Genomic DNA, 12,110 nt, shown 5'->3' with positions numbered 1-12,110 from the left:
GCTTTATTGCAGGTATGTGACAGCGGCCTGTAAATATCCAATCCCGATCAGACATTCCAATGATTGATATCATGAACAAAAATCCACGATGTTGGGATGCAAGGCGACATAATCAAGCAAGTTACCAAGGCTGACCACCCGATCCATTTGGTTGCCTCTTACGACTAAGGTTGCTGGTGACCTTTACGAACAGGGAATCCCCACAGGGTCATGCCAGGAAGTCACAGTGAAATAATCAACAAACTCATAATGGACGTTACAGCGTTTTATCTCAGTTTATAACCATAGCACAAAGCTCTTCACAGGAACAACATGGACAGGCTGACGTGTATGAATTTATGATACAGATTTAAGTTACAGGAGTAAGATCAATGGCCCTCATAGAACTTGGGGATCTGATCCCCTGTTAGTGTGAATCGTTCAGTTCCGTCCTTCGTGATTGCGGCGAGGCGGACAATCCCACCACTGGAACCGTCTCTGTTCATGGCAAGTGACAAAGCTGAAAGTACACAAAAAATCACAAATACACTTTGGACAATCAGTATAGAATACACTGAAAATTATAGGAGCGTCATACAATATCACAAGGTGAACATTGATTTATATCAGAAATACTTGTGAACCATTAACTTAAATGAATATTTGGTCAAGATAGGATACCTATGTTACTGACAGTTACCTTTGACCAATTTAACAACTGTATTTCTTACAGTAGCAACAAATCACTTATGTATAGCTACCAACAGCTTGTTACTAAAATTTGCTACTAACTGTCTGTGTTACTAAAAGCTGTAAACTGCAGGAGTTACTATTGTAGCTATTAACTGATGGCGTTACTTTCAATTAGCTACCAACAGTCTGGTACCACGGGTACAGGTCTTGCCATAAATTACTGGAGACAGAGTGTTTGTGAGTACGTCTCAATAAAAGAGACTAAATGGTGTACTGCATTGGTGATGGCATGTCATTGTGTCCAGACAGAGTGGGGCGTTGCTCACTATACCAATCACAGCTTTCATACTCTATTTTTTTATTTACAGGCCACTGTCAAATAGCTGGAATTTGAGCGTGGTGAAAAATGAAACACCAAACCAAAAACTACTGCAGCTGAACTACCAACAGCTGGTGCTACAGTAGGTATGGTCAAAGCTTCTTAATGCTACTTTCCAACTTGAGCGGTGCCCAAAGGTTTTAAGCCTACAAGGACTGTAAACTTGTCGTTATTTTCAGGGGATTTTAGTCTCAGCATGTGGACTAGTATAAACTGATCGTACTCAACCAGAAGAAAATGTACTAGACTCTGAGTTCAGACTGCTTACCGTTTGCTACAAACTGCAGACATTCCTCCTTGGAGAGACCCACTTTGAACTGAGAGTCAACATAGCCGTACAGATAGGTACTGCCGGACCCACCAATAGCAAACGGTTGTCTCACCAGCATACCTCCCAGGGGAATAGAAAACACCTGCAACGAGTAGAACACACACAAAAATATATCACTTTGTATACAGTACCAACGTTTATAAAATACATGACTTGTGCTTGTCCTTAAACAAAGTGAGTGAGTGGGTTGGGTTTCACACTGCTTTTAACAGTATTCCAGTTATATCACGGCGTGTCAGCTTAATGTGGGAGGAAAGACCGAAGTGATACAGGTCTCCGGCGTTTACCACTTCGGTGATAAACCTAGAAACATAATCGAGGCGAACCAAGATTTGAACCCACAATCATTGGTTTCTGGCGTGCCCAAGGGACGCAACTCTGCACAGCGAATCGCGGCGCCTCAGACGACTGAGCCACCTGTGCCCCCTCAGACGACTGAGCCACCTGTGCCCCCTCTTGAACAAAGACTGTTATCATGGTTATATCATTTGACCAAAGTTTTCCTTGTGCCGAAAATACAAATATGTTCAGGTACAGAGGTAATAACACTATGTCAACTTATAGTGCATATTATTGTTATTAGTGTCATTTTGTTCAAAGTTATTAAAGGTATTGACAGTTATTATGAGAGGTAATGATAATGATTTTTAGAGGTAATGATAATGATGTTTGAGAGGTAATGATAATTATTTAGATATTTATTGATAATTATTTTGAGAGTTAATGATAATTATTTTGAGAGTTAAAGATAGATCTTTCCATGGATACATTCTGTCTGATAGCAACAATATGCGTCATGAAATGCAGGCTGAGTGCATAATAATCTTAGTGACGGTTATCATCAACTCACCTGTCCCCCTCCTCGCTTGTCCCAACCCCCGACGATGATGCCAGCCGTGAGGTTGTCGCGGTGTTCGTAACACAGGTCTCGGAAAACATTGGCTGCTGTCTTCACTTCAGGCTCCTCGCCCATCTCCATTCTGATAAAAAATATAACATAATCTACTGTAAACCTGTGCAACATAAGCTTCTATACATCAGACACTGATCACCTTCATGCAGTAAACAATTGTGACTTGAAATTCTGGGATGGAGGTGAACATTTGAAAAACAAATAATCAGAATTAATGACTGGTCCTGGGTTTCTGAGGAGATGAAGTCTACATTGCAAGTAAACGGATTTAGGAAAATCTAGGAGCATGGTTACAGTGCAAAGGTCAAATCTAGGTAAAAAAATTAAAACATCGTAAAGAATGGAACATATATGTTGACTCCCTCTGCAAACAACACACACACTTTAAATACATTTCAATAATAAAATGGATCTTCAATGTGTGTCATGGCGGCCATATTGAGAATCAGATTCAAGGTGAGGTGAGGTGAAATGGTGTTTAACGTCGCGTTCAAGATTATTGAACTTACTTTGCGACATGCACGCATGTTTGTGTGTGTGTGTGTGTGTGTGTGTGGCTGCTGGTACTAGTCCGGACTGATGCTGATTTATAGTGCTAGCCCACTGAGATACCATGCCGCAGTTTATCATGAACACCCCTCTCAGACACAGCATAATGACTCCGAGCCGACCAGTCCTTGTTTCAGTCCCTTAATGCCGAGCACCAGACAGGGTAACAACAAGTACAATATTTAAACGCCTTTTGGTTTGACGCAGCCGGGGATCGAACCTCAAACCTTCCGCTCTCCGGGCGGACGCTCTACCACTTGCCCACGGAGGCGGTCGAATCAGATTCAAACCCCTTGAACAAATTTGGGTTTCACAATTGGTCTGAACAAGGACATGAACTACATTTAGCTTCATTGGTTTTATGGTTTCTGAGGAGGTAATGTTCACAGGTACTGATGGCAGACACCGGGAAACCACCTCATGACATAAACTCACTTGACATTCAGTCAGGTCAGCTCAAAATCAAATATAAGACCAATAACACAATTTTATCCCAGTCTAAGAAAATTCTGACAGAGTGATATGTTAATCTGAAAAATAAGAAAACTAAATTTCAAATTGACGATTTACATGAATATTGTTTGGATTGACTTGGGACTCACTTGTAGAAGTTGAGATGGTAGTTGACGATGTCTGCGACAGCTTGTGTGTCAGCTGCAGAACCAGATCGGCAGCAGTAGATGTAGTCTGTCACCTTCGTCAGCTTGTCAGTCACTCGGTTGGCAATGTATGATCTGAGACAAGCAAAACACATACACTGAAAACATGTATTTAGAACAGCTTTATATATCTTTTGATCAATGATACCATGAATACCTGGATCTGATTCTAAAAGTAATTATCCAGATGGAAAACCATGGTAAATAGGTATTTACACTTATCAATATCAACGAACATAATGAAAGCCTAAACAGTAGATACATTATATTTTACTGTTTTGGTGACTCTATGAATTAACCATTACCCAGTTGTTGTTCTGGAGTCAGCTCCAATCACCACTCCGCCATCAAACTCCACTGCTGCTATTGTCGTCTGTAAATCAAGATGAGTATGATACTTAGCATGATTAGGAGATAAACATAGTGTTTTTAAAGTAGAGCTGGATTAACTGTAGCTTTACTTTGAATATTGTTGCATAACAAACGTATTTTGTAACCCATAATTGTACATATTATATCAAAATGCCGCCTGACAATCATTGTGAAGTTCTTGTCTATAAATAATAGCTTCTGCAGTGATACAGTCATCTTAGCTCATTTAATCATCTGTTTCAATCAGAGGTGGGTTTTTTTAAAATTTGAAACTTCTGATTGACCAATCAGAATCAAGTACTTCCCAAATTAATGGTAAATATCTCATTAAACATGTTGCTAAAGCATTTCTCCATTAAAATGCTCATGAAATGCAACATGCATGACCAGTAACCATGACAGTATGTAAATCAGATAACCAGAAAAGTAGAGGTTCCTGCTTGCATGACATTGTAAATAAATATATATGTTTGACGTTAAAAGGAAGCAAAAACCCAAGGAATGTAAAGGGTGTTTGATCGAAACAGGTACCAAAACCAAATGATTGTAAAGGGGTGCTTGATCGAAAATGGTATCGAAGGGCTAAGGATAGAGTTGCAAGCAACCTACCCAAAGAGAACAAACCCGAAGAATTGAAGAGGCAAGCTCTATCAGTGAAATGAAAGGCACAGCCTGAAGCTGGAGGCAATTGTTAGTGCGAAGCTTCAACCGATGCCTGCATTGTTGTTCTCATATATCATAAATCCCAAATGTGATTCAGGACTTGACTGTCTGATCTCGAGTTACAAATTGCATTGGCCTCAACGGCTGAAGGCCCAGAGCAGATACCAACAAGATCCTACAAAAGGAACGCGGTTTTATCCTAAAAAACACCCAAATTTAAATTCTTTATTCATGAACACAATATGTTCAACATGTAGAAAGTTCCCAATGATAAACCATTCGTCAAAATGACAAAAGACTGGGAAAACGAACATGATTTTCCCCAGTGAGACAGAGAGAACTGAGAAGCGTGCATGTGAATGGTGTTGGTCAGGCATATAACTGACAACACGATCAGAGTACTGGGTATCACACAGGTTTCCTTTCCCGTTTTATACTTACACCAGTTGTAAGTTCTGCATTTAACCAATCTGGAGTTAAATCGCCGTTAACGGCAGAAGAATGCCCTGCACCAAACTTGCTGGTCATCATGGTAGCAGCCATTTTTGTTTGTTACCGGATTCGTCCACAAGGGAGGTAACCTCATACCAAAGCTCCACGCAGTGTTCAGCTGCAATGATGGGTGTGAAGCAGTGAAAGGGACTTGTCATTTATTACAAGGGAGAGGGGGTGGTGAGATTGGTCTGAGGACTGAATAATATTTTGCGGCACCACTACCACCCCATTTTGTGTAGCATATTATCATACCACCCCCAAATACATGTAACAATTTTCCGTGACACCTCACCCTAAATAAATAAATGAGCATTCCCTAAATAATGTAAAAAAATATAAAATTTCATTTAAAAAAAAAAGAACTGTGTCATTTTTTTGCCCCTCCCCAAACCTTAACACCCATCCCTTTAATAAATGACACTATATATAGGCCGCTAAATGAATGTCATATCTTGTCTTAAACAACCTCATCCAAAACCATTAGGCTATTGCAAATTAATAATACATGTTCTCTACTTTTTGTGTATTGTTAGTATTTATATTTTCTTCAGAAGAAAATTTGAATATATGTCTTCCTATAATGTGAATATCAAAACCTTCGCATTTGTTTCTCCTTTTTCAAAATTTAAAAATAATGTCACGGCGATACAGTTCAGTCATTTGTCAATACCTAGCTTCTAGATAGCAAGATATGTGTGGAAAAAATTAAGATATACCGTTTAAGAATGTTTTTGTTAAGACTGTGTGACACTGTATGTTTTTGTATGGATGCAAAGGTTTTAGAATCGTTAAATGCACATGTGCAAATATTGGAAAGTTGTTTTTCGATTTTTCTATCTGTAAGGGTGATGGTATCCGTTATACCCCGTGTTACATTCAATCTTTCAGTCTATACAGGAGATAGTATCCGTTATAACCCGTGCTACATTCAATCTTTCAATCCATACAAGAGATAATATCCGTTATACCCCGTGTTACATTCAATCTTTCAGTCTATACAGGAGATAGTATCCGTTATAACCCGTGTTACACTCGATCTTTCAAACCATACAGGAAATAGTATCCGTTATAACCCGTGTTACATTCAATCTTTCAATCCATAAAGGAGATAGTATCCGTTATAACCCGTGTTACATTCAATCTTTCAGTCCAAACAGGAGATAGTATCCGTTATACCCCGTGTTACATTCGATCTTTCAAACCATACAGGAGATAGTATCCGTTATAACCCGTGTTACACTCAATCTTTCAGTCCATACAGGAGATAGTATCCGTTATAACCCGTGTTACATTCAATCTTTCAGTCTATACAGGAGATAATATCCGTTATACCCCGTGTTACATTCAATCTTTCAGTCCATACAGGAGATAGTATCCGTTATAACCCGTGTTACACTCGATCTTTCAAACCATACAGGAGATAGTATCCGTTATACCCCGTGTTACATTCGATCTTTCAATCCATACAGGAGATAGTATCCGTTATACCCCGTGTTACATTCAATCTTTCAGTCCATACAGGAGATAGTATCCGTTATATCCCGTGTTACATTCAATCTTTCAATCCATACAGGAGATAGTATCCGTTTTACCCCGTGTTACATTCAATCTTTCAATCCATACAGGAGATAGTATCCGTTATACCCCGTGTTACATTCAATCTTTCAGTCCATACAGGAGATAGTATCCGTTATACCCCGTGCTACATTCAATCTTTCAATCCATACAGGAGATAGTATCCGTTATACCCCGTGCTACATTCAATCTTTCAATCCATACCGGAGATAGTATCCGTTATACCCCGTGCTACATTCAATCTTTCAATCCATACAGGAGGTAGTATCCGTTATAACCCGTGTTACATTCAATCTTTCAGTCCATACAGGAGATAGTATCCGTTATAACCCGTGTTACATTCAATCTTTCAATCCATACAGGAGATAGTATCCGTTATACCCCGTGTTACATTCGATCTTTCAATCCATACAGGAGATAGTATCCGTTATACACCGTGTTACATTCGATCTTTCAATCCATACAGGAGAAGGTATCCGTTATACCCCGTGTTACATTCGATCTTTCAATCCATACAGGAGATAGTATCCGTTATACCCCGTGTTACATTCGATCTTTCAATCCATACAGGAGATAGTATCCGTTATACCCCGTGTTACATTCAATCTTTCAATCCATACAGGAGATAGTATCCGTTATACCCCGTGTTACATTCGATCTTTCAATCCATACAGGAGATAGTATCCGTTATACCCCGTGTTACATTCAATCTTTTAGTCCATACAGGAGATAGTATCCGTCATACCCCGTGCTACGTTCAATCTTTCAATCCATAAAGGAGATAGTATCCGTTATACCTGGTGTTACATTCAATCTTTCAATCCATACAGGAGATAGTATCCGTTATACCCCGTGTTACACTCCATCTTTCAATCCATACAGGAGATAGTATCCGTTATACCCCGTGCTACATTCAATCTTTCAATCCATACAGGAGGTAGTATCCGTTATAACCCGTGTTACATTCAATCTTTCAGTCCATACAGGAGATAGTATCCGTTATAACCCGTGTTACATTCGATCTTTCAATCCATACAGGAGATAGTATCCGTTATACCCCGTGTTACATTCAATCTTTCAATCAATACAGGAGATAGTATCCGTTATACCCCGTGTTACATTCAATCTTTCAGTCCATACAGGAGAAGGTATCCGTTATACCCCGTGTTACATTCGATCTTTCAATCCATACAGGAGATAGTATCCGTTATACCCCGTGTTACATTCGATCTTTCAATCCATACAGGAGATAGTATCCGTTATACCCCGTGTTACATTCAATCTTTCAATCCATACAGGAGATAGTATCCGTTATACCCCGTGTTACATTCGATCTTTCAATCCATACAGGAGATAGTATCCGTTATACCCCGTGTTACATTCAATCTTTCAGTCCATACAGGAGATAGTATCCGTTATACCCCGTGTTACATTCAATCTTTTAGTCCATACAGGAGATAGTATCCGTTATACCCCGTGTTACATTCAATCTTTCAATCCATACAGGAGATAGTATCCGTTATACCCCGTGTTACATTCAATCTTTCAATCCATACAGGAGATAGTATCCGTTATACCCCGTGTTACATTCGATCTTTCAATCCATACAGGAGATAGTATCCGTTATACCCCGTGTTACATTCAATCTTTCAGTCCATACAGGAGATAGTATCCGTTATACCCCGTGTTACATTCAATCTTTTAGTCCATACAGGAGATAGTATCCGTTATACCCCGTGTTACATTCAATCTTTCAATCCATACAGGAGATAGTATCCGTTATACCCCGTGTTACATTCAATCTTTCAATCCATACAGGAGATAGTATCCGTTATACCCCGTGCTACATTCGATCTTTCAGTCCATACAGGAGATAGTATCCGTTATACCCCGTGTTACATTCGATCTTTCAATCTGTACGGTTGATAGTATCCGTTATTCCTCGTGTTACTCGAAAGTGGCGATGAGAAACGTGTTTTGCCATTTTGTCAGTTTTGATGCGTTGAAGATTACACATACTGACATGTGTTATCAGACCATCTTAATCCTAACTTCTTCACTGTCAAGCTCCACACACCGTGGGACGTTGCACATGCCATTAACCATTTGTTTGCTGGGCCCTGACTCGATTATATAGTTAAAATATGCCTGATTGTGTTGTGGACAACATTGCCTTTCACACATTCACTTAATATGCAGAGATGTCGTAGGAGGCGACTAACGGGATTGGATGGTCAGGTTCGCTGACTTGATTGATGCATGTCATCGTATCCCAGTTGCGTGGATCGATGCTCATGATGTCAATCACTGGATTGTTTGGTCCAGACTCGATTATTTACAGACCGCCGTCATGCAGCTTAAATATTGCCGAGTGCGGAGTTAAACAACAAACAAACAAACAAGATGTAAACACAACCCATTGTATAACCTAAATGACACAGAATAACAGATCGACACTGTCATTGAATGCTTCTTTCAAATACAATACTAAACAGCCCATCAAAAGAAAGTATACACTTGAAAACTTTATTTGACGGAAAATTACAAACGTTATGAAAACGTAACTTGACTGAAAACAGTCGCCGAAACACTACAAACGTGAGGTCCAAAACACAAATGTGATACCCGTATCAAATACATCCCTGTCGAACAATGTTTTTTAAATTCTCGTTCGTTTCATTTTTTAGCACCGTCAAACATGGGTGCATCCTTTCTTTTGCCCGGCAGTTTATAACCAAAGGAACAATGTGCCAGGACATCTATTTGAACTTGTTATATTAGTGCAGGGATAATGAATATATCATACACATTCATGTGCCAACCCTGACGTTCTCAGTGTTATTTGTCAACATAAATGCAAAACTATGGGTGAAAATTCACATGTTACATAATTTCCATTTTCAGAAAAGACTTGGCTCATCTATCATCAGCCTGGTTGCCTTGGGATGCTGCGATGGCGCTACACTGACCAGGGCAGCATCCCCAGGGAACAAGGCTGAGCTATCAATTATTATTTGAAGCGGGCGTAAAATCCCGAGTCTATCCCGCAATGCTCTGATAGCGTTGACGCTATGGTGAGGTGAGGTGAAATGGGGTTTAACGTCGCGTTCAAGATTATTGCACTTATATAACGACGTGCATGTACGTGTGTGTGTGTGTGTGGCTGCTTGTACTAGTCCGGACTGACAGTATACTGACTCCGAGCCGACCAGTCATTGTTTTAGCCCCTTAATGCCGAGCGCCAGACAGGGTAGCAACAAGTACCATCTTTTAACGTCTTTTGGTATGACGCGGCCGGGGATCGAACCCCGGACCTTCCGCTCTCCGGGCGGACGCTCTACCACTAGACCACGGAGGCAGTCTTGACGCTATGGATTTTCCTTCCGAGATGGTGGCCACATATGTTTTAAATAATACGTAATCGTATCACTTTAAGTAACTCTCATTACGGTTTGTATGCTTGTTGTTGAATACGCCGCAGTCGGTAGATGAAGTATTTCATTTATAATTAAATCGCCTCTTACGACAAGCAACAGAGACATGAAAGCAGTTGAAACACAGGTCCCCCTTGGGGTGAAAACAGATATTCGATTATGTGTTTACCATGCGGAAGATAAAGTGATTTGGATATTTGTAGACTTTTGTAAGCCCAAAAATATTCTTTGATCTTTGTCAAAGCTCCTGGTGAAACTGATAAAAGCAAAATGTATTTAGAAAATAAAAATTCATTAAAAACAAATGCGTCATCAACCTATGGCCTCGAGCTTTTTTCTAAAAGTGAACTATGGAGGCGAATGGGTCCAGGGAATTTATCGTTATAGAAAGGAGATATAATAAATAGAGAATCCCCCTCCAAACCTCCCGAGTGTCTTTTGATATGAAAAATATCAACACGAGATGATACAAGTGGAAAAACTCTGAGGCTTGCCATTAGTGATGTCATTCCATTGTGACGTCATGGTAACAATGTAGTTATTTCCTGTGGGAGCCAGTTTTGGATGACAAACTCGATTATCGAGGATACAGACATGCTGTGTGTCCAGAAAATAATGTGTGTTAAAAAATAATGTTGGCGCCTCCTTTCAGAGAGAGAAATTGCATGTCTGGACCCTGGAAGCACTGAGTGAGTGAGTATAGTTTTACGCCGCTTTTAGCAATATTCCTTCACACATTGTACCCATGTGGAGAATTGAACCGGGCCTTCGGCGTGACGAGCGAACGCTTTAACCGCATGGTTACCCAACGGCACATGAAAGCAGCGACTTGAGAAATAATTTGTGTCTGACAGAGACCCCAAAATACAAATGCTAGACAAGTATTGCAGATGATTTTCAATTAAACTCCAGGATCTATAAAAGTAAGGTTTGGGCCTATCTTCCAGCTAGCTGTGTTCAAGCCCGGAGAGCGGCAGGTCTGCGGTTCGATCTCCGGCCTCGTCATACCAAAAGACATGCTTGTTGTTACCCTGGCTGACGCTCAGCATTAAGTGAATAAAACAAGGCCTGTTCGGCTCGGAGTCTACTGTGTCTGAGTGGGGTATCCATGTTAAATTGTGGCATGGTATCTCAGTGGACTAGCACTATAAAACCAGCATTAGTTAAGACTAGTACAAGCACACACACGCGCGCGCGCATACACACGCACACTTTAATCGCATTAAAATCAGATCTCAGTTCTCGCTAGCCCTAAGCAAAGTCTTCAGGGGTGTCTAAAAAGGTATACGTGTAAGGTCACCTTTACCTGACGTAACAGGTTGCATGGTCAAATGTCACCTGACTTTGACTTCATAGAATCGATTACCTTCGGCATGTCCCACAATCACGTGTTGACCTATGCTGTTGAAACCGATCCCATAGCCTTGATGATGATGATGCTGGGCGCTACATTGAAAACCCTGGCCACAGCTGACTGAGATTCCCCTGCCTGCAAGAGGCCTATGACGTTGTTTCTTTGCACTTCTGTTTATCTTGACATGTTGTTGAACTGTCACTGTTCGATTGACGCAGATCAAAATCCTGTACTTTAATACCGTTCATAGTGCTGCTGCACATGCAGTGCGTGCAGCTCCGTGCCCCTTTTGCTAATGCACTGGGTGCGTTTTTCAGCATCGTCCGTGTTTCCCGACTAACGGTTTGAATGTCCTTGTTGTGATCATTTTGATCCGGGAAATTTGTCACTGACACTATAACACATCAAACCTCTTCATTTTGCACCTTTTGGTCCGCTAATTTTGCTTTTATGGCCAAAAATATCCGTTTTGCGTTTCTTTTTTTCAAGAGTATATATAGCAGGTGCCCGAAGACTAGTGTACTGTATGAGAAAACCTAAGCTTCCAACACCATCTCAGTTCACCGCTTGAGAGTCAGGATCCATGGATTGGACGTTTCCATTCCATTTGGTACCATTTGGTTTACCATTCTGCAATTTCCCGGTTTGTAAATATCGATTCCTCCTGTTTTATCGTCATTCCCGCCTCGATTGTGATTGTATTTAAGTCTTTCT

The 12,110-nt window shown here is 40.4% G+C and overlaps 1 protein-coding gene across 1 annotated transcript; it reads right to left on the bottom strand.

Annotated features, from left to right (window-relative positions):
- Positions 1-250: 250 nt before the first annotated feature.
- On the bottom strand, positions 251-5,134 carry LOC124149289 (proteasome subunit beta type-6-like). Its single transcript, XM_046520776.2, has 6 exons — positions 4,980-5,134; positions 3,809-3,876; positions 3,447-3,578; positions 2,233-2,362; positions 1,320-1,464; positions 251-499 (listed from the first exon to the last, which is right to left on the bottom strand). Exons 1-6 carry the CDS (start codon positions 5,079-5,081, stop codon positions 369-371), a joined length of 708 nt encoding a protein of 235 aa, XP_046376732.2. The 5' UTR covers positions 5,082-5,134; the 3' UTR covers positions 251-368.
- Between the last annotated feature and the right edge of the window lie 6,976 nt (positions 5,135-12,110).

This window comes from Haliotis rufescens, unplaced genomic scaffold (genome assembly GCF_023055435.1).
Source record: "Haliotis rufescens isolate VD_foot unplaced genomic scaffold, xgHalRufe1.0.p SCAF_13, whole genome shotgun sequence".
In the NCBI taxonomy this organism is placed as follows: Eukaryota; Metazoa; Mollusca; class Gastropoda; order Lepetellida; family Haliotidae; genus Haliotis; species Haliotis rufescens.
The sequence above is the reverse complement of the archived record's forward strand: the minus strand, read 5'-3'. Positions and strand labels throughout refer to the sequence as shown.